The sequence below is a fragment of the Eublepharis macularius genome, chromosome 2 (genome assembly GCF_028583425.1).
Source record: "Eublepharis macularius isolate TG4126 chromosome 2, MPM_Emac_v1.0, whole genome shotgun sequence".
NCBI classification, from domain to species: domain Eukaryota; kingdom Metazoa; phylum Chordata; class Lepidosauria; order Squamata; family Eublepharidae; genus Eublepharis; species Eublepharis macularius.
Window position 1 is genome coordinate 153,586,805 of NC_072791.1, and position 23,209 is coordinate 153,610,013.

Here is a 23,209-nt window from a genome sequence, read left to right on the forward strand (position 1 = left end):
TTCCCCAACTTTTCTGAGCCTGCGGACACTTTTGGAATTTTGAGAGGAGGTGGGGTGACTGCTACACTAGGATTGCCAGGTCCCCCAGGGTCCAAGGTAGGGTTGCCAGGTCCCCCCCCCTGCCTGGCACCTACCTGCTCTGTTGTCTTTCCTGCATGCACTCTCCTGGGCCCACACGATGGCATAACTTCTGGAAAGTGACATCGTTGCATGGGCCGCGGCCGCTCTGGGAGCGCTCCCGCGCTCTGTGGGGGTCCCCAAATCAGCCCAGATCAGGCCTGAATCATCCCAAAATGGGCTGTTGTGGAGTGCAGGAACACTCCCCTGCTCCTCAGCAGCCGGATCCAGCCTGATTTGGGCCCATATCGGGCCAGATTGGGCCCATGGAAGAGTGCTGTGCTGCCCGGGAGCATGGCTTTGGGAGGCCCGTGCCTCCCCCGCCAGCCAGGTAAGCGGGGGTGGGAGGTGGAGGGTGGGAGCGGGGGATCCCCCATCCCCAGCAGGGGAATGGCAACCCTAGTCCAACCTGTGGGGGGGAGGGGGGAGGCAGCAGTGTAGTCACCCTCACTTGCACACACTCCTTCATAGCACTGGAAAATGATGTTATTTTGATGATGTCATTTTCCGGTGCAAGGGGGAACCTATGGGTCATGCCAGGGGCAATTGATTAAAAATCACCCTCAAGCGCATGCATGCACTGCGCGTGCATGCCTCCCCCAAGGGTGCCTTCCCCCCTTGCCGGCAGGTGAGTGGAGACAGAGGGGCAGGGGCTGAGGACAGGGGGTCCCCATCCTCAGCCAGAGGATGGCATTTCTACCACCACCCCAAAATGGCTGTCAATGAGGTAGCACCAACAACCAAAAGGCTGCCACAGGAGACAACCACTGTGTTTGCCTTTGCTAGTGTTGCCAGCTCCAGTTAGGGAAATTTCCAGACCTTTTGGAGCAGAGCCTGGGGACGGTGTGGCTTGGGGACAGGAGGACCTCAGTGGCAATACAGTCCACTCTCCAAAGCAGCTATTTCCTCAGGGGAATGGATTGCTGTAGTCTGCAGGTCACTTGTAATTCTGGGAGATATCCCAGTCTCCTGGAGGCTAGCAAACCTTGCATTTTGCAGAATGGGAGCTCCACCTTGCGGGGTTCCTCAGGGCGCAATCTTATCTCCCATGTTATTCAATCTCTACGTAAAGCTTCTAGGAGAACTCATTTGCAGCTATGGGATGTCACCAATATGCAGATGACACCCTATTCTATATCTCACTGTCCAGGTCCCCACAGGATGCAGTAGAAATATTGCATTGCTGCCTGACAGCTGTAGTGAAATAGCTAAAAATGAACAAATTGAAATTGAACCCAGACAAGATGGAAATGATGCTTGTTGGGAAGGCAGAGATCTTGAAGGACATTGTACTCCCTACTTTTGATGGAGTTCATTTGACCCTTATAAATTCGATTAAGAGCCTAGGGGTTATACTGGACCCAATGCTACCACTAGAAAAACAAGTTAAGTCAGCTGCAAAAAATGCTTTCTACAACCTCACTCTAGCCTAGAAGATGGCGTCTTACCTCAACATGACTGACCTGGCCACCTGGATCCATGCTATGGTAACATCAAAACTTGACTACTGTAATGCACTATACATAGGTCTCCCATCTAAGTTAACTAGAAGACTCCACTTGGTGCAAAACGCTGCATCCTGAGAAGGAGCATGAACATCACCCCCATTCTGCAGTCACTCCATTGGCTCAGTTGCCATGTTCAGTTCAAGGTATTGGTTATCACATACAAAGCTTTTCACAGCCGGCATACCTATGGGACTGCCTCCCTCCCTATGTTCTTCCATGGCAACTTTGCTCATCTGAACAGGGCCTCTTGCAGGTGCCACCCTGCGCATGGGTGAAATCAACAGCAGCCTGTACATGGGCTTTCTCTGTGGTGGCCCTTTCCCTGTAGAACAGCCTGCCTGAGGTTAGGAGAGCCCCCACTCTCCTAGCTTTCTGTTAATGATGCAAAACTGAATTATTCAAAAAGGCTTTTGTGTTATACGGAGGGGTCTCAGTTGCTCTGCTAATGAGTTAGGGACCATAGACTTCACCCATAGATTTCACCACTATGTTGCCTTATGTACTGCTATGTTGCCTTACATACTTTCTGTTGCTTTAAATATGTGCTCCTATGTCAGCCCTAGAACTGCTTATGTTCTGTTTCAGCATTTATTTAACTCTGTATCGGATTCTTGCTAATGTTATGTCTTTGTAAACTTGTGTTTATTTACCTTATGGCATTGTTTATGAAATTGTCCTTGACACTGACTGTACTATTCTCACACTGTGTAATCCACCTTGAGTCTCAGTGAGAAAGGCAGACTATAAATGATATAAATAAATAAATAAATTTGCAGAGAAGGAGGGAGCTAATAGGCAGTCAACCAGCAACCAGGATTCCAGCAGTGAAGCTTAGGCTAGGAGAAAATAAGCTTAATATGTGGAAGGGACTTGTGAGCCACATTCCTCAGAGAGACTATGACTCACTGTACAACCTTCCCTTCCAAATGCCTAACTTTTGGTTTGAATTTGAGATGAAGATTAATTTTTAAGAGACCCCCCAAAAAGTAGAGAAGGTCATGCGGTTGTCTTCCATTGTATTCCTCTCCTTTCTCAATTTTGATGGAGCGGGGGAGGAGCTTCAAACTTCAGCCCCTAATGGTAGAATTCCCAGTGTTCCACGAACCTGCCTACCTCTGCTATGACATGCATACTGGGTGGTGAACAGTCTCTTTGCAGGAAACAGTATCTCCTCCTCCACTGTTGATCAGGGAACTCACTTTGCAGAAGGTACAGGCCCACAGGAATGTCATCCCTTTCTTCCCCAGATATATAGAGGGATTGCTGTAACAGTTAAAGTTGATGAGCAGAGACACCTTGCAATGTAACTATTGCTGGACTGTATCATTACAGACAGCAGGGTGTTCAGGTGTTTGAAGGCCTGCACAAAATATTTCCTATGTAGAAAATCAGCATGCCAGTATGTTTCTAGGCTAGCCTTTTCCCTTTCATATGTTCCCCTTTCACATTAGTTTTGTATGTTTCAGGAATATTTTAGGCGAGGAAGCATTTAGACAATTTAATCCCATATATAATCTAAAATGATGCAGCTCAGCAACAAGGCACATCACACAGGATTCCTGCTCACCTGCTTTAGTTCTAAAGCTAGAAGATTGAGGTGATGAATCCCTGCACCATCTTCTTTATGCATCTGTACAGCAATATATTCAATATGCCCCCTTCCCCAATGCTTACCATTGCCTGTGGATGTCTCAGACTGGAAGGACTCTGTGGAAGGGACATTGGCAGATTGGGCTGCCAGTTGATTCTGTGGGATGCCCACCTGACGCAGGTTTTCACCCTCAGAATTTGCACGACGTAGCTGAGAGAGCAAAGGAATTCTCTTCTCAGGCTGTCTGATGCGGTCACCAACAGTGACAGTGTGGTCTCCATCAGCATGCTGCTGTGAATGGCTGCGTAGGTGTGTGGAGAGTCGCTCCATGGTGGTGCCAATCTTCCTGCGTACAGCCATGACAGGTGACTCGCTGGATCCGGGGTCTGACTGCAGGCTGTCTGAATCCTTTTTGTCCTTGGACACCAGGCTCCTGGAAAGCCGCTGGCCCTGGACTATGGTTCCCCCTGCTTCTTCCTCCTTCACCTTTCTCCTCTCAGTGGGGGGCGTGCGTCGGAGTCGCATTGACATCCTGCGAATGAAACCAGTTTCTTTCTCCACCTCATGCAGGTCTTGCACTGAACGAGAGCGCTCACCCAGGCGCCGAGAGGCCACAGACTTGGACAGCTCTAGTGGAGCACCCGCTGGGCTTGGCCGATAAATGCCTTCTTCTCGCACCTGGGGCCCCACCAGCTGCCGCTCCTCTGATCTGGAAAGGAGTTTATGGCCCCTGCTGAGGGAGCCTTCCCGGCTTCTCTTGAACTTGGCTTCAAATACCTCTTGGGAATCAATGTCCAAGATGCGTTCAGTACTAGAGGAATGAGCAGGGACAGATGACCCCTTGCCAGATATCGGAGCTGCCACTTTGTCATATACAGCAGTGTGGGATTGTGTATCTGCTGAGGAAACTTGGGGTACACTTTCTGGGGCAGCAGCAGATGAATATGTTGCCTCCTTGTGAGCTGGAAGCATGATGGACTGCATAACCTCGGCATAGGCAGAATTTTTGAGTGTTGAGCTGCCAGGAGTGGGTGAAATTGGTGTGAGTGGTATTGATTCCCTTGAAGGAACTATGGCTTTTGTAGACTTTGGGGTATCAGGTTTGATGAATCTAGTCAATGGCTTGTCCTCAGAGCCCCTTGCTGTTGGTCTCCTCAAGCTAGGCCTAGTACTAGGTTTTATTGACTCTTCCATCTCAGGGGTGGGTGGCTTGGAGGGAACCTCATGGGGTGTGTGTGGTCTGGACTCATTTAAGGCTGAGAGTGATGGCGTCTCTTTTAGTCTCTGGGCCTCAGTGTGTGCCAAGGGGATTTCTAGTGGTGCTCCAGAGCGGCGGTGCAGGATAACAGGCTCCCCATCCCCCTGACTGAATGAGCTGCTCTTTTGGAGGAGGCGCCCCTCAGGGGGCAGTTGCTGAGAGGCTGTCTCGCTAGAGGCTGCACGCACCATCTTATGTCCAGGAGACAGCTGTTTCTCCAACCTGGGAGGCCGGGACACCTTCTTCTCAAGGCCAAGTGTCTCCAGCAAGGGTCCTCTCAAGCCACTTAATTTGCCATCCACAGGGCTGCCACGGAGCAAGCGTTGGCGCATGAGCTCCAAACGCTGAGTGTATTCTTCCTCAGGCAAACCACCCTTCCTATGGTACAATGTTCCAGGACTGGGGCTCCGACGGGGCAACTCCATGGAGGCTGCCTTGGTCAACCTTTTACGGGAATTAGACTGGTACTCAGCTTCATCTGAGGGAAGGTTAAGCAATAGTGCGCTATCTGCAGAACTGCCACGACGCAGCTCCCCCTTGCGTGAAGTCTTGTCTGATGTTTCTGGGGAATCCAGACTAGAACCTTTCTTCAGGGCTTTCCTTGGGTATTCGGCCCTCTTCCTGGCATCACGAGTCTCCTCATCAGAACAGCCAAGCTCCTCAGCCTCTGTAGAGCGCTTCCGTGGCAACATGCTCTTCTGCCTTCTGGCAGAGGATTCCACTTCTTCCTTTCTTTTGGTGTCCCCAGCAGCAACCTGTTCTTCATCCTGCCATTCCATGGATGTACCTTCTTCATCCACTGGAGTACCATCTGGGCCCAGAGGCTCATCATCTGTGGGGATCTCAGTAAGAGACATGCGAGAACCAGAAAATTCAGGCTGATGGGGCATGGGAATATAGGGCAATTCTTCTGGGTCATCAGAGTCAGAAGACGAGGACAGTACTGAAGTCTCCTTGAGAAGGCGTGGCACAGCAATGGACAAGTGGCTGGATGTGTCCTCCAGAAGCTCTGGGATAGGCCGTGGCACCATGTTGCACTTGTAACTGATCTGGGAGCGCTGGGGACAGAGAGCATATTTGGGGTGGAAAAGAAATGAGCTGCAGTTCAAGCCAAAATACAGAGAGTCCTAATCACATCCCCAACTTCCATTACAAGGCTCTGTCCTCTTAGCTTGTGCTGACATACCTATGGAAAGTGCCCTCTCCTGTTGTAGAGTCTAGGAAGCACATAGGAAGTGCAGTACACAGTCAAGAGAGTGTAACATGTATGTTTCACAAATGTTCCAAGGGAGAAAATGTGTTACAAATGCATTTGCAATAAGGACTGTTACGCGGGCACATGCCCATGTCCTGGGACTGACCACAGTTCTCCTAGTTTGTTTTGTGACAGCCTTATCTCACCTTCCCTTCCCATTCTTCTTCAGTGCAAACACTAACCAGCCAGCCCATTAACTACCACCACCTCAAGTGCTGCCCGCACGGGATTTTCCATTCCCAGCACCAACTTTACCTGCCACCTCCTACGAGATATGAAGAGCTTGAGATGATCAGTGCTGATGCTCTTGCCCTTTGCCAGTGTCTGGAAGGAAGGAAGATGGAACCAGGGCCAGTCGGTCAGTCAGAACTAGCTGCTTTTGTTCTATGCCAGTGTGGCAGGAGGCTAAACTGGAAGGAACCCCTCCCTCTAGTTCCTTCCTGAGGGTCAAACTAGGCATGCAGATTTTTAAAGCGTTGGGGTTGGGTTCCTCATACCCAACGGGTTCCCTGCAGCCACACAGCAGCTGTGAGAAACGGCTGTTAAAAATACAAGAGAGCCCAAATGACCTCAGAGCTCTACCACAGGGAAAGGAAGAACTCCTGCCTCCACCCCCCACCCCGCAAGTCATTTCACATGTCAAAATAGCACAGGGGGAGGGTATTTTCCTGTTTTTACTGCTCCACACGCACAGAATACTTGTCGTAGAGCAGCCAGACCCTGGAGACAGCTCTGACTCCTCTGCTGAAGAACAGCTAGATTCCGTATCTATCAGCCACCAGCCAGCTGCAACTGAGCAATCAGACAAGGAATCACAGTTAGGAGCCCTAGAGGTGTGAGTTCCATCCCTTTGCTGGCAGCTGACAGTTCAGGGGCAGCCAGCTGCCCCATCTCCTCCAGGATTCCCCAGTCAGCATAGGAACAGAGGACAGTTACAGTCTCAGTGCAGGTCAGCACACCTCAGAGCTCAGCACAGGCAATCAGTTGCAGAGGAAGGAGAAACATCACCAGAGGCAGCTGTTGCAGGTGTTAGGTAGGGCTCAAAGAGTATAAAAGTATGAGGAAGGAGCCCTTCATTGTGGCTTCAACAGATTCCCTTAGACATTGACCGGCTGCTGTTGTATTGGACTTGCTTCTTGGATAACTGACCTTGGCCTGCTTAGACAACTCTGTAGAATTTGTGAGCTCTGTTTATTCAACTCTGACATCCTGCCTTTGATAACCAGCCCTGTTTTCTGCCTGAGTTAACTCTGTATATTCTGGCCACTGCCCGAAACAGAACAATACTCCACGTGGAACAGCAAAAACAGAGACACCCCCCTCCCTTTCTATTTTGGAAAATGGCTTAAGTGGGGAGGCAGGAGCATTCTGAGGCCATTTGGGCTCTCCATTATTTTTTAACAGCCATTCCTCATAGCTGCTTTGTGGCTGCAGGGAACCCAGACCCAGCTCTTTAAAAACCTGGATGTTTTCTTTGTCTTTACCAGCTTGTAAAGAACTATGAGTATAAGAGCTATGAGTAAAGAACTATAAGCAGACCCCTTTGATAGCAGCAATGCAGCACTTCTTGCCAGTTCTGAAGGACCATTTTATCCAGCTTCTCTCGGATCCATCTGATCAACCTGTCGTTATCCAGAAACAGATCTTCAAAATTTTCTAAGCCCTTGTTCAGTACACATTACCCCTTGAAACTTGCATGTCTAGTTTGACCCTCAGATTTTCTCCTGTCTAGAAAATTACCCCCACTCCACCCCCCCACCCCACACACAGTGTGAGTCTCACTGTGGACTCACCTTGAACCAGGGATGTTCTAGGGTCTGCTCTGCATTGGGTCTCCTGTTTAAAAAAGATAACAAGAAATCAGGGTGTGAAAGTGACATCTGCTAGACTAGACTGAGGGAAAGCTATATCTAGAGGTGTCCACTGTACGTCAACAACACCCTCTCAATCTTCTCCCTCATAAGGAAGAATATCTGATTCCTCCTTTCTTTCCAACACACCCTGTTCCCCAGGATCTAATCATGTTACTCAATGAGCAATTTTCTGGCTTTTTAGGACAGTTGACATCCTCACTACTTGGAGAGAGTGGTATTACTGACACATGGTTTCTCAAAGGGAAGTGGCTGTATCTCTTAGGAACTTGCTATCATCATCATCATCACAATAACAATAACGACAACAACAACAACATTTGACTTATATACCGCCTTTCAGGACAACTTAAGGCCCACTCAGAGTGGTTTACAAAGTATATCATTATTATTCCCACAACAAAACACCCTGTGAGGTGGGTGGGGCTGAGAGAGCTCCAGAGAGCCATGACTAGCCCAAGGTCACCCAGCTGGCTTCAAGTGGAGGACTGAGGAATCAAACCCAGCTCTCCAGATTAGAGTCCTGCACTCTTAACCACTACACCAAACTGGCTCTCTTGGATAACTGACCAAGCAAGGAAGTCAGAATGAGGGTATATTATAATTGGGGGAGGGTTGCCCACAAGTTGTTGGGGGGAAATCTCTTTCCATCTTAGGAGATGGAGGACTGGGACTCTGTGACCTACTGAGAGGTGTTTTTTCCTTTTACTTCATTAGAGGAAAGGATTTCACTTTCTGACTTGGTGAAGGCAAGGCCTTGCTCTCTCTGTAAAGTGAGTGAGGAGGAGGGCAGGAGTCTTCCTTGTGTCCCACCCTAGCAGATTAAGACCCTTCCTTTTGTCCTAGAAGGAACCTCATAAGACCCAGTTACTCACAGGCGATCATTAACCAGCACTTTGATAACAAAGCCCTTTGCCTCGCGCGTTAATCCTGTGAACATGCTCTCCTCAAATGCCACATTGTAGTTGCGGATGTTCATGAGTGTGGTCTTGTCATTTTCACCCACAAATGGGGAAATCCCTGTAAGGCTAGGAAGAGAAACAGTCAGAAAATTCTCAGCAGGTATGTCTGGGGAACAGTTTCTGCCCAACATACATGGATGCAGGTATGGACATTTTGAAGGTTCCCCTGAACCCGAGTTTCAACCATGGGATTAATGTAGGTAGGTTCTGTGGAGAGCACTGGGCCTGGCATATAGGGATGAAAAAATGAAGATTGTAGTATTGCTCCTTGTGGAACCCATTATATGTGATTTGGGGGAGATGGGAATGGCCTGGACAGGCCTAGCCAAATCTGAAGCTTACCAGAGGTATGTGATGACTCCCACTGGCCTGTAACAAAGAAGAGAGACCAAATTTCAGCATTCTCACAGGATATTCTAAGAGCCAGGCTACTTGTCTTTGTTGGCACCTATGTTTGGCAAATCTAAAAGAAGATGCCTGATAGCCCACAACCTTTTGCGGGATGAGTCCACAATGTCAGGCCATTCTACAGCCTGCACTGTTAGGGTTAGCCTTGGATTATGAAGAGCATGCTGTCATTGCCTCAGACTGGCCTCACTAGCCTTGCGCTGTTCTGTAGCAAATAGCAGATCCTGATCTGCAGGAGTCAAGGTGAAGCAAGCTGCACAGTCTGTGGTGCTGAGACACATCTGTTCCTGAAGTGCTTCCATGCATGCACACACCCCCATACACACAGCCTCTGTGCCTAACGTTCTCCATGAAAGCCAGAAATCAAGTGTCCAGCGTAAATGCCATGTCTTTCTACCTTTGGCAGACCTAGATCACTTTCTCATGCACAGGCTAAGCACTTCCATATCCAATAACCCCAGTTCCCTGAACATGCCTGATAGCCAAACTCAGGGTTTCCCCTCTTTAGCTTGCTCCTTTCTTGTATCTTATTTCAGAGATACTTAAGGCACAAACATGCATAGACACATATTACATCATGCAGGTTCCTCTGTTTACCAAACATCCGTGACATTGGAGACAGGACTCTGGCTGATGATCTCAGGGCTTACAAATTCAGGGGTGCCATACTTGCAGTACTGCGGCTCGTCTGGAGTCAGCTCCTGGGCATTGCCAAAGTCACAGATCCTCACCTGATCACTGCCCAGTTCAGCCAGCAGCAGGTTTTCCGGCTATAGAGAAGAACGGCAAGCAGAAGCAGTAAGGAAGTTACCCCAGTTTAAAACCTTAGCAAAAATCTCCCTCAACAGTGAAATGTGCTGACCCGCAGCACGCTCTTACCAGTAATAGCACCAATGGCCAGATATTACATAAATCCAGAGTGGTAGCTGTATTCGTCTATTGCAGCAGTTAAAATGGAAGTTTAGTAACCAAGACTAACACATTTCATCCGGCAACGTGAGCTTTGCCTTACATAAGCCTTTGCTGGAATAAATGTTTTTAGTCTTCAAAGTGCTATTGGATGTCTGTTTAACATGACTTAATTTGTTTCACCAGAGTATTGCCTACAGTTAACCTTGCATTACACAACCCATTCAAATATGTTTGGTAAAAGTGTGTTACTTAGAAGAGCATCCAGCCTTTATTTGGTGGTTGCAAGAGAAGAGGACTCCACGTCCTCCTTAAGAAACCTGCCGTGTGGTTACCCCCCCCCTGCCCCCCCCATGCTTTTTTACACTGGCAAATGTCTCCCAACTGCACTCTCTGTTCTTCCTCATCCTCATTGATATTAGAGCCATTTAATGCCCCATATCACCTCCTAGGAAGCCTCTGAGACTTTCTTGCCAGATCACCTTCCATCTGCTCTTCAATATGCTAACCAGCCGGAGTTTCTGAATTTTGTCAAAGATGCTTTCGGTGGAGGTTTTCTTGCCTCAGGGCACAACTGGCCATGCCTCTGAAGAGCCCCTTACAAATCCAATTTGCACAACCACCATCCTACTTTCTCTTTCCTCTGGCAAAATCCACAGCCCTTGGGCTTGTTCTGTCTTACATCCTCAGAGTTGGAGCCAGAATCCTGCAGTGTGCTGCCTGTGCATGGAGATGCTCCGTGAACCTAATCACAATACCTTTATTAAGGGAACCGTTCTCTGTGCTGCCCTCAGGGGCCTCATCCACTCCAATATAACCTTCACTCATTCAGTTCTCACAGTGATGAAAGCTTTACCCAGAACTCCTAGAATGTTTTGTCTTTACTAAGGAATGTGGCTGAAATGTTTTTTCTGAAGCTTCACTGTGTTTTGCCAGTACTTTGTACTTGTGCATTCAGGTCTGTTTGCACTACTCAGGCATGATTTATATGTTATTGTTGCTGGAAGTCATTTTGGTATTGCCTGGTCTTATACCACCCTGGGTAATATCTGCTAGGAAAAACCACGTGTGATGGAGACAGGACCCCAGCACCATCGTCTAGCAGGAGGTGTAATTGTGGTGAGGGAAATAACCACATAATTAATCTCTTGCGTTTGGCTCTTCTCTTCACTCTCTGGTGTGGAATGGGATAGTATAATAAAAAGTTAGAAGAAGATCAGCCCTAAATCAAAATGCAGATCACTATCCATTTTCTTTACACATTTACATCTGCCTGAATCTAGAAGACAGTTTCATATTGCCACAGTGCATTAGAGTCCAGGCAGTTTCCCTCCCTTTTCACTTCTTGTTCTCTGTACACATTACATTTTCCAGATGTCAGCTGTGAGTTCCCTACTGGGAACTCAATTCTCAAGTGCAAGGGACCCCAAACTGGGACCACAGTTGTCCCTCTGCACCATTTTCCTGACTTGAAATAGCTCCAGAGGGTGCCATTTCCTCGATGGGAAACCCACATGAAACCTAACAGTGAACGTGCAGCCCCCAGTGGGGCAAATAGCAACTGTGCAGCTGTTTCAGGTCAGAAAAATGACACGGGAAGGCTTAGGCCTAGGGTGCCAGACCGCTGGTGGGGGATCCTCATCCCCACTCCCCACACCCCGCCCCCACTTACCTAACCAGTGGGGGGAGGCGCACCTTCCATGCATGCTCCCCCACAGCGCTGTGCACTCCTGTGCACAGCAGCCGCTGAGATCGAGCCCGTTTTGGCCCAGATTGGGGCCACAAGCGTCTCAGAACGGACCCGTTTCAGCCAAAATAGGACTCATTTTGAAGTGCTGCAGAGCACAGGAGCGCTCCTCTGTTCCACAGCGCCCAAAACGGGCCTGGTCCACAGCAAAACAGGCCCGTTTTCAGGTACTGCAGAGTGCAGGAGTGCTCCTGCACTCTGCAGCACCTCAAAATGGGCTTGATCCACAGCAAAACAGGCCCTTTTTTGGGTGCTGTGGCACGCTCCCAGGGGCCGCGCGATGATGTCACTCCCGAAGTGACATCATTGCGCTTGTGGGGACGCACGCGCGCTTTGCACATGTACACCCCCCTCTCCCCCAAGGTAAGTGCCAGGCCCCTATCCCCCGCCGGGAGGTTGAGGGGGCCTGGCAACCCTACTTAGGCCCCTTCTCACTGTCATGGCCCTGAACCAAACTGGGCCCCCACATGCTTGAGAACAGAGTAGAGAAGTCACAGCTGACATCTGATCCATGGGGCAAACCCAGGAAAGATGTATAGAAAATGTCCATAGGCCCTCAGACTATATCTCCCCCAAAGTTGTACTGTCGTCTCTGTACATTAAAATGATACAAACTTGGGTGAAAAATCCTAATTTAAATTTATTTTGATGGGATCTGAAGTTACAGAGACTGACAGGGAAAGATATCTTGGAGTTGGTGAATAGTTAAATGAAAATATTAGCTTGGGGTGTGGCAGCAGCTTAAAAATGGCCGAATCTATGCTAGGGATTAGAAAAGTTCTGAAAAATAGTCAGCCAGCATTATAGTGCCATCTGCATTGCTGTGCCATGCTATGATCTTGGCCTCCCAGGAGTGCTCTAGTTGCTGTGTCTTTATATAATTTCAGCTTTGTGGAAGTTTTATGTGGTTTATAGAACAGTGACTCAGTAGATGCAGACTGCTGTCAGTTTTACTATACTTAATTTGAAAGATTTGGAGTCAGGAAGAGTCCAGCCCCAAATCAGGACATAGACCAGTGCTTGACTTCTTTACATATTCCAAATTGGCCTGGATCTAGTAGACAGGTTTTTCCCCCTTGATAAATAGTGCAGAAGTGTTTGTTGTGCTGCTGTCACAAGTCCATAATGGTACAGGCAATGGACAGAACAGTCTGGCTAAGATTGACCACAGGACATGCTGGGACGGGCTCACCTTAATATCAAGGTGCAGGATGCCATGATGGTGAAGGTAGTTGATTCCCTCCAGGACCTGCCGCATATAGGAGCGTATCTGCAGGGAAAATAACCCAGGGGAAAAAGCCATAGTTAGATATGATCAAAAGTACGCTTCATTAGCTTCCCATATACGGAGTGGGGGAAACTAGAGCCCTCCCCAATCTGTCATTACAATGGATGCCTGTTCTTTCTTAGACCATCCAAATGTCTTTCTGAAAAACTCATCCTAGATGATGAGCAGATGGAGCCATAGACTGGGTTGTTTACACCAAGTAGCAAAGGGAGACAATCATGGAAGAACACAGAAAGAACAAGCTCGTAGAGCACCGTGATCACCTAACTAATGCCAAGGTCATAAAGCCTATGAAGTTAATACAATTTAAAGTGACCGTGCCTAGTGCAACCACATATCTGAAAAACAGTCAAAACGGAGATGTCCATGAGATCCACTCTTAGTGCAATTGCAGTTCTGTTGAAGAACAAGAAGAAGTCCAATGAAAACTAACTGTAACAGCGGTACCGGTGTGTCCACCCGTTTCCTGCTGTTAACTTCATACGCTTTATGACCTTTGCATTACGCACTTTATGGCTATTGTAGCATTCCATTGGTGGCTGACCCTGTGCTTTGAGTGCTCTGGGAGCTTCAGCTGTATTATGACTATTGTATTGTATTTGTATGAACTTGACATTTGACTTGATTTTTGGGAATTTTCTTGTTTAACATTACGCATTTAGTTAGTTGATCACGGTGCTCTACGAGCTTGTTCTTTCTGGGTTGTTTACACCTGCAGGCACTCACTTCAGATTCGCTCACAGAGGATTTCCTTGCTATCCGTTCCAGCAGTTCTTCTCCAGTGCAGCTGTATACTCTGTCAAGGAAAAAGATGTGCACAGAGAAGCAACAGTGCTTTCCAACCTTGTGAACGGCATACCACAATCTTAAGTTATAGACCTACGAAGCTATCAGATTCCTTACAGTGGTGCCCATCTAGGAATTCTGTATCTGGAAACTGCCATAAATTCCTGATAATCAGGTAAAGATCTTGATCACAGGCTGTGATCTGACTTCCTGCAGATGCATAGGTGAGACAGACTACCCCTAGGATCAGGGCCTCTTCAGTTGTGGCACCCCAAGTGTGAATAATTTCTCCCCAGTTATTTGCCTGATGCCAGATCTGATCCATTTCTTGCAGTAAATAAAGATGTTTTTATTAATCCAGATATTTAGTTAAATATTAATTTACAGTCTTTGTGGATTTCATTGGGTATGGGAGTTGGTGAGTTAACATATTTCATGTCTTGAACTTTTTAAAGAGCGTACTTGCTAGGTTTAATTTTAGCTTCTACTTAATGGTTATTTAGTGCTCTGCTATTTATCTGCTCTTATTCGTAGTTTATCTGTGCTCTAATTTGTGTTTGCATTTGTTATTACTTGTGTTATCTTTTAATGGTCACTAGGCTGATTGTTCTTGCTTGTCTTATTATGGTTTATGGATTGATCTACTGAAAAATTGGTGGGAAGGATTTGGATATTTTATTGTATATTGATCTATGTAAGCTGGCCTGAGAAACCTTTGGGCTGAGGGGCGAGATGCAAACAAAATAATTCCACAGACCAAAGCCCAAGATATTGTCTCTCCCCACCAGGTGCCACACATAGAAGATACAGCTCCATGACAATGATAATAGCATTCCTCTTCTCGAAGGCATCATGAAAGTAGACGATATGTTCATGGTCCAGCTGAGCTAGGATGCCAAGCTCACGGCGTGCTGATTTCTTGGCCTTGGCACGGCATGGGATAAACTTGGCAGCGAAGGCCAAACCGGAGCTCTTCTGAGTCACCCGCCTCACATAGGAGAAAGCTCCCCTGGGACACAGGACATACCATTGAGTGAGAAATCATATTCATTGCTTCTCCACTGGATTAACTGGATTGAAGTCACCCCTCCCTTGATGTTGACCCAGCCAGTCGAAAGGGAAGTGCAGGGTGTATGGCAGAGTGAATTACCCTATGGAAGTGGTGGTGAGATGGGGAAACGAGCGGCCTTTGTCTAGAGATAAGATCCACCCCATAATACCAGTCAAGTCACCTTATTTGGTGAAGCATCGCCCATTGTTGTGGGAATACAGGCAAGTCCAGTTCTTATTGGTGTCTCCCATGCCTGAGGGGATAGCCAATTCAAAAAGAACCAGATTTGTACACAAAGAAAGGTAGAGAGGAGGGAGGACAACACTATTGTCTCTTTGTGTAAATTTCCCAAATCTGTGGTTGCAGATTTCCTGTGCTGAGTACATGATAGATCCAGTGATCAATAAGCTGCATGTCCCATGGTATGGCCCGTTAGTGAACTCATGCTTGTAATTCTCAATCTTAACACCCACACATATCCTGCAAGCAAGATTTTCTTTATAGATGCTGGGACAGCCTCCACGAAGAAAAGGTCCCAGGTCAAAATAGTCATAGATTATTATTCCTTTCCCCCTTGTAGGACTATTCCCTCCTCCTCCATTACCTGCTGATTTCCTCGTGTACATCATAATAGTCAGCCAGGCGACGGGTTGTGTGTGATTCCTCCTCTGCCCGTGCAGCATCAGCATCTGGCACCACTGGAAAGCAACAGGGAGCAAGAGTAGTAGAAATAAAGTACAAGCCTCAAACCACCTACCCTACCCCCCTTGCTTATGCACCTTTAAAGCCAACTTCCAACAAATGAAATTCTTTGCAGGATGTAATGAATTCCATGACTCTCAATAAGGACTCAGCTATCAGGGATTCTGGGTCTTGAATGAAGAACCTCATGGTATGAAGCTGAAATCTAGCTTAGTGAGCTATCTCAGAGTGGGTGCACTCAAACTTCAGAGATTTACGAAAGTAATAGGAATGTGCAATCAAAACAGTATGACTGGAAGGTAGTATGAAACACTGGATTGGGTAAGAATAGGATATATACCACCAGGATGCTTGTGTCCTGCTCTTGCAAGAGCAATAAGGATGTACATTTGTAATGAAAACAAAAACAAAAACAAATAAAAGTCTGCATTTTTATTCATTATTATAGGGGGAACTAACAGGGAAACTAATGACATTCATTAATGTATGTTATTCTCAGTCTTGCTGTCTAGTTTAGAGAGTTCAAATAAAGTTCAAAGGGGAAGAGAGTCAGGGTAATGAAACTGACGGATTCTTTGGGTAGTTCATTTATCCAGTATTTCTTGCAAGTTGGATTACTAAAACCTGCGCTTCTTAGGGCAAGTAGTAAGATACGTACCTGCACGGACGACAAGCTCAGCCTTGCAAGACACTTCTCCAGCCAGGTTACGTGCAATGCACGTGTAGACCCCGCTGTCTTGCTCTGTGGTGTTCAGAACAACCAGTGAGCATTCACTTTCTTCATACACGAAGCTCAGGTGGTTGCTTTCAGTTAGCAGCACCTCATCCTGTAGGAGACATTTCAATAAGACAAAGCTACTGCAGGCATCAGGTTAGAGGAAAGAACTTTTATTTTATTGTGGGGTGCCCTTAAGATTCCTGCCCAAGGCTTCCTAATCCTTCCTTCAACTTCTTTCCCCTCTGGAATGTCTCCACATAGTTCCATTACTCATGAATGATACAATCATGACAGTTAACTTGTGCATTCCTGCCTTAGAGAGCCGCTTGGACCTTATGCTGCTGTTGACTGAGCCTGGAGCTACTTTCTCAGATCTTTCTGGCAGCAGCACAAAAGGAGGCACATATTGTTGCACTGGCTGGGTCGGAGCCAAGCAACCCTCCACAGCGGCAATTCAGCTCAGACCCAGCTGGTCATGGCATGGGAGGAGACGATAGGTGAGCTTGTGCCTGTCATTGCTGGACCTGAACTGAGCTCCTTCTCATGCGCTGCTCAGTTTAGCAGGCTCCAGAGCCATTTGAACAGCCCAGTGCAGTCTTGGATCAGTGGAGATTGTCAAATTATTTCCACAGCTCTGTGTGTGGCAGCATAATGGCATAGCCTACTCAATCAGCATCAAAGTGGAGAATGTGCACAACCATTTTCAATGACACTCCTGACTACTTCACAGGGGGCAGAGAAAACTTAGACTGAGAATGGGCTGGGGTTGATGGGCATCAGCAACACTGAGGGGCATGGCTGAGATAGAAAGGGTCCCAAGGTTGAAACAGAAGTGCAGTGAAAGGGCGGACATGGCAAGAGATCATACACTGAAGCTTAAGAATGTCCCTCAGCCATAGGTTGACCCAGGCATGGGCCCGCACTCACCTTATACCACATGATGTCTGGAAGAGGCTTGCCCTCTACCACCACAGCAAACTGTGGTGTCTCACCCACCCCAACTTCAATGTCTTCCATGATCGATTCAAAGCACGGTGCCTCTATTGAAACACAGAAAGATCCACTCAGGTCCCTTAGCCGCCATGAAAATTATCCAGCTCAACTAGCAACTGTTGTTTATCCTACTTCCTCTCCTGGAGATCTCCAGTCTTCTCTCTTAGCCTTATATAAAAGCCTTGGGCTGCACCACTCCAAAAAGGCAGAAGCCTCTGTGATGACAGACTATGCACTGTGCCTGAAGGAACCGTTGGAAGACACATGAGGCATCCAACTTGCTGAAGCTAAGCAGGTCTCAATCTGGTCAGCACCTAGATGGCAGGCCTCCATGGGAAACTAATGTCCACCACCACCAGTTACATAATGGAAGAAAGTTGGGATATGAATGAAACAAATAAATAAATAAACATTGCATCTGGTATGAAAAATCCTGCCCATCTCATTATAAGAATGCTTGAAGTGCATAGGTAAGTCTCTAACCCCATTGATATGGGTCTTCAGGGGACACATTGTACTCAGAGCAGAAACTGAGAATGAAGGTGGGTGAGCATCCCATACCTGCCAGCTCCAAGCTGATGAAGCAGTGGTCATATCCATGCTGGTTGCTCACCTCGCAGGTCAGCTCCCCTACATCCCCCTTGCCAACCCGGAAAAAACGCAATGAATGCTGGTCATCATCAGGCATACTCATCTCCCAGGCAGGGTCACCATCTTTCAGCACCACACCAGATCTAGGAGAGACAGGAAAGAAGATCATGTAGGCGGAAGGCTAAGAATGGCTATCACTGCACAACTTGTTGGCTTAACTCTTGCAAAATCAACTGTTGTTCATCACTTTGCATTGGCCACTGCCTCCATAGCTTCACATCATGTTTTTCTTTCCCCCTTTTTTAAATTAATGAGACCCATTGTTTAAAATAACCTCCAGTGTTATAATCAGGGTTTGCAGTGAAAAGGACTGGACCATGTAGTCGAAAGCTTTTTCTGTATCCAAAAGCAATAGCATATATTCTTGCTTACTTTCCTCCATTAATTTAATAATATCCACTAACCTTCTAGTATTAAAAACCATCTTCTGATGCCCTGAGGAATAGACACACCACCGTCTGCCCTGAAACAGCACTGGACGGAGTCGTTTTCCCACTTTTGCTGCTCCATGTGCACCAAATATTCCATGTGGCACAGCAAAAGTGGGGGAACAACTCCCCCCCCATCATTCTTTTGTTGCAGTAAAATGGCTTGGAGGAAAATCAAGAGCCCTTCCTCTCCCCAAAGTGGCATTCTGAATGGGTTCTCCTTTATTTTTTAAAGCCATTCCCTGCAGCTGCTGTGTGCCTGCAGGGAAACTGAGTTGGGTCTGGGGAACCTGGGCCTAGCTCTTTAAAAACACAAACATGTAGTTTGACACATAGTGGCAAACCGAGGATTGAATCTGAGTGTGAAATAGTCATTAGATTGGCCCTTTAGGAATACTGAATTTAAAATTTTGAATAAGAATATTGTAACTCACCCTGAGCTCATAAAACAGGATGGCTTTTAACAAAACCAAAATATGGACATAGCCAAGAGTGCTCTCTGCAGCCTGTTCTGGGACATTCTCTCTCTGCCTCTTTTCTGTCTCTTCCTGGCTCTCTTCCTCCTCCTCCCCAAACACACGTAATGGCTGACATCATGACAAATGGCAGGAGTCTCTTTAATACCACTCCAATTGGTATTTTACCTAACAACTTGCCAGGAGCTGTGAGCTGGTTATAAGAGTGTAACATGGGGGCTGTCCTACCTCCTCCAGGTGACAGCAACTTCTACATGATTGAGGGTTACAGTGATGCAGACTGGTTGCCCTTCTACAGCATACACAACATCAGGTTTGTCCAGGATCAGGGGAGCCTCTTCTAGATAGGGACCTGCAAACACAGCCATCAGAGCAATAAAAAATACCACTGTAATTGGCAGTGGGAGATGGGACCTCCCAGTTCCCAGCTTTCTAGGCAACAGTTTCTTGTGGACCATTGATCTGGAACCCTGATGTGGGAGATTCTTTCCAAAGGTTGTTCCTGATCTGTTGCATCTAGTGAGTGGGTTCTAGGCCATATCTTCTGAACGGGATAAAAATTTTTGCCAACTGAGCTCTAGGATGCACTCTACCATAATGAGCTTAGTATGAGATAGCTTTGGAAGACTGCGGAAGCTTCAATTAATAAAACATATGGCAGCAGGATTAATGACCGGCACACATTTTTATTAACATATCTTGCCTGTATTGAATCTCCTGGATTAGCTGTCTCTTTGCTTCCAGACACAATGGAAAGTATTGGTTATTACATTGAAAGCTCTTAAATGGTATTTAAAGGACCACTTACACCTATATGAGCCAGTAAACGTCCTTCTCTTTGTTCCTCACCTTCAGAAGCTCAGTCAGGTCACCAATGGATAGGTCGTCTCTGCAAAAACATCTCACCTGCAGAACTCCAACCCCACAGCTGCTTATCTGGCACTAAACTCGAGTTCTTTTAGGTGTAGACTTGAGTGTAGACTTTTTTGTTTGCATTGGTTTTTGGTTGAAGCTTAATTGCACCTGCAGTTTCTGTTACATGGTTTTGCTATTTGCTTGTTGGGCACGCTCCTTAATTTGGTCCTAATTATTACTCTGTAGTGATTTTATGCATTTATTTACAGTGTACACTGCCTCAAAAGCTGTTTAATAAAAATGTATGCAGAGTATATATTTTAATAAATAAATAAATAAAACAGAGTCCTAGTCACATGGGGGTAGGTCTTATGGTGAAACTTCAGGCTTAGAGAGAAAATGCTTATTTTACTCCCTTCATTAGTTATTTAAGAGGCAAATCTATATTATAGACAACTAGTTTAATAGCCAAGACCTCTCCTATCAGAATGCTCACTAAACTACATTTCCGAGGATTCTTCAGGGGAAAACAAGTTGAGTTTCTAGTATAGACAGGCCATAAAATATCATGTATAAGGGGCATAATGGTCCCATTTCAGGATATTTTAGATAAGCTTGGGAGAGGTTATGTGTTAGCATACATATTGAACCACACTCCTCAGCACAAGATGAAGTAAGTGCAGTGAAGACAGCACCAGAACCAAAATTGGAATTATATCCTCTAGAAATGGGGATATTTACTGAGCTAAAAATCAGCCATGGAAAATGCAGGATGTCCGCATTTTATATACAATACAGAACTTGGAAAATGAATGAAAAGGCCACATTCTAACTCCCGCCAGTTCTAACTACTGTCTGTTTCTTGCATAAGTTGGATGACATGCAAAACACTGTCTTTTTCATCTTGAATTCTGCCAGGTGGTCCTCTGAAGGCCATTGTGCATTTTCTTTTTTCCCCCAGATCTGTATTCTACAGCCTACAGGAATTGTGTAATGTACAGATTCATTATTTAGGAGTAGATTTCACAAGGTTGCGAGGCAACAGTTAACCTATGCCTGATTGATTGGGGGGAAAATGCCCCACATTCAAACTGACCATTGTGAGGACACTGGAACTAGATGAAATTTTATTGGCTCTTATGATGGAATTGTTATCAATTATTTGTGTTTGCATGAAGAAATAAGAGTCAAGTTCCGTGGCAAAGAGTTGTAAAACTTCAGTTAGGCTACAAAGTGAGGTCTACTCCATAATATATTTACCACAATACATGTACCTGCAATACATTTATTCATTTATAAAGGTCACCACACGTTTGGTGAGTTGAAGTTGTTAAGTTGCCACCTCAGGAACCCACCTGTGATTTTGTGTGGTCTTTTTGGACCATGGCAACAAGAATGTTTGTATTATAGTCCTGGGAAAGAGGCTTCTAGTATCTGTGGACCATAGAAATGTGATTCAAACTTTTTGAAAGAATGGAGACTATCTAGCTGCCTGTGTACCTATGGTTCTCCATCAAAATAATGGCTTCCACATGGTCCTATAGTTAGTTAGCAATAACTCAAGGAACATGGAACCTCCAGAACTCCAAGACAGGGTATGGGGGCGGGGAACATGTTTCAACTGAATTTTTTTAAAAAAAAACTTTTATGACATACAATTAGAGTTGCCAGGCTATGCACAATTCATTAAAAATAGCTTTTGAACAACCTACTTGAAGCAGCAGCAGCAGCAGCAGCACTCGCTCCCACTCTCTTAGGGTGCTTTGCTTGGCCCTTCCTACCTCTCCTTCCTGCTTGTGCAAAAGGAACTCTGGGGTCGGCAGTTCTTAACAGGATAGACTCGGGAAGCCCCGAAATTCAGAATGTTGCTTGAGATGGCTGTTCTAACACTGCCTCTGACTGGCCCTAGCAAAGCTCACAAGACTGGGATAATAGATACGTAGATACAAGGAAATAAGTTCCCGTAAATAGACATGACCTACAGTTCATCCTCGATTTCCCCCCCCCCCTCATAGTAATGGGGATTGCAGCCTGGGCCAGGCCCCTCTGGACCTCCAGGCCTCAGTAAAGTGTACCCTTTCCCCCATGTAGGGGCCTGGAAGGCAGGGGGCATTGAAGGATTTCGGTATCGTAAGCAAGTTTGTATTTTAATGGAGATGTAGTGTGACCTCAAAGATGCTAGAGACAGCCAGCAATGCCCCTGAGAGAGAAGGCATTCATGGCTCTTTGCCATGGGCTCTGGACAAACTATGACGTACAGTAGGTTGGACTTTTAATCTTCTGTACTGCAACTTAAGTAAACTCTGCAGGCTAATTATAAAACAAGTGTAGAAAGAAGCAAGAGGTTAAAAATGCAACATTTTCTTCTCCTATGATGCCTCTGATGCAAATCATCCGCTTAGAAGGGCACTTGGGTTTACTTTAAACATGCAGCAGCAATATAGTGTACAGTTTGTCCCTTCGCCTTCCTTGCCTTCTCTCTGTCTGCCCCCATCTGCTTTAATGGCATTTCTTTCTCATACCTGCAGATACAGCTCACAAGACCAGATTACAACATCCAAATAGACTGTCCTTGGTCCTGACCTTTCTTCTCACCACCAATCGCTTAGGTGTAAGGGGAGGCAGCTTCTCTTCCAGTTCCCTCCTCCCAGTCATTTCCACCTTTCCCCTTTCTTAACTTTTTTGCCATCTTACCACGATCAAGGAGCTGCACGGGGTCACTGGGAGGAGAGGGTTTGCTGTTGGCCTTGGCTGTCGTTGTCAGGACACGGAATAAGTACCGGATACCCTTGGTGAGAGCCAGAATGGTATAGCTGGTTTCATGCACACCTGTGGCAAAAACTGTCCAGTTGCTGGTGCCCAGGATCTGCTGCTGGAGGGTGTAAGTCACAGAGGCAGGATCTGTAGAGAAGAAGAGAGGAATTCCAGTAGTGCTCACAATTTGGCATCATGTTTGACTCCCTGTCTGTCCCTCTCCAAACCAGCACTGTGGTGGTGGTGAGGAGGGACCTGTTTGCAAGGCAAGGAAATCTCAGCCTATAAGATCAGCTGACAAAGCTTCCTGTTCTGTCCTGCGGCTACATGGCCTCTTTCCCTGTAGCTTGGTTAGCAATCCCTTTGTTGAACATCAGTTTTTCAGTAGCAACAATAACCACAGCTGTGGTTGTATACCGTGATGTTGTAGGAAAAGAGAAGAATGAGGTATTGAGCTCAAAACAGTAATAATTTGGTAAAGAAACAAGCATGTTTCTAGTCCTTATGGCTGTGAAGATATACTCGGGAGAGTGTGGACTCTGCATACTACAATTTCAGAAGCCAGAAGCAGCTGAATAAGATTTCTACTGATTAAAAATGGGTCTTTAATGGCCTGCATAGCTCCTTGTCCCTTCTAATGATGAGTTAAACCAGAAAAAAAAGATGTTGAGCACTGCAGAATGAGTTATATATAATAAAGTAAATTGTGTGGCTTTACTTTAATCAGAATGATTTATACAGGCTGCAGGATTCTATTTTGCTTAGTGCAGATTTTAATTTTTTTTTTTAAGTGAAGAGGACAGCCCTGACAATTACCAGTCAGCGGTAATATGAATATGTTTTCCAATTAAGTTATGCAAATGTGTAATGCCCCTTTATCT

General features: G+C 46.3%; 1 protein-coding gene across 1 annotated transcript in view; it reads right to left on the reverse strand.

Moving 5' to 3' along the window:
• SPEG (striated muscle enriched protein kinase) overlaps window positions 1-23,209 on the reverse strand; it is a 147,665-nt gene that overhangs the window by 16,835 nt on the left and 107,621 nt on the right. Inside the window, exons 16-30 of the mRNA XM_054970456.1 lie at window positions 22,269-22,475; window positions 18,948-19,071; window positions 17,726-17,898; window positions 17,099-17,211; window positions 16,112-16,280; window positions 15,356-15,449; window positions 14,509-14,709; window positions 13,641-13,701; window positions 12,819-12,896; window positions 9,568-9,740; window positions 8,905-8,931; window positions 8,476-8,628; window positions 7,523-7,565; window positions 5,985-6,053; window positions 3,300-5,532 (exon numbers count right to left, since the gene is read on the reverse strand). Of these exons, the coding sequence (XP_054826431.1) occupies window positions 3,300-5,532; window positions 5,985-6,053; window positions 7,523-7,565; window positions 8,476-8,628; window positions 8,905-8,931; window positions 9,568-9,740; window positions 12,819-12,896; window positions 13,641-13,701; window positions 14,509-14,709; window positions 15,356-15,449; window positions 16,112-16,280; window positions 17,099-17,211; window positions 17,726-17,898; window positions 18,948-19,071; window positions 22,269-22,475 (3,918 nt within the window). The remainder of the gene's footprint in view (window positions 1-3,299; window positions 5,533-5,984; window positions 6,054-7,522; window positions 7,566-8,475; window positions 8,629-8,904; window positions 8,932-9,567; window positions 9,741-12,818; window positions 12,897-13,640; window positions 13,702-14,508; window positions 14,710-15,355; window positions 15,450-16,111; window positions 16,281-17,098; window positions 17,212-17,725; window positions 17,899-18,947; window positions 19,072-22,268; window positions 22,476-23,209) is intronic.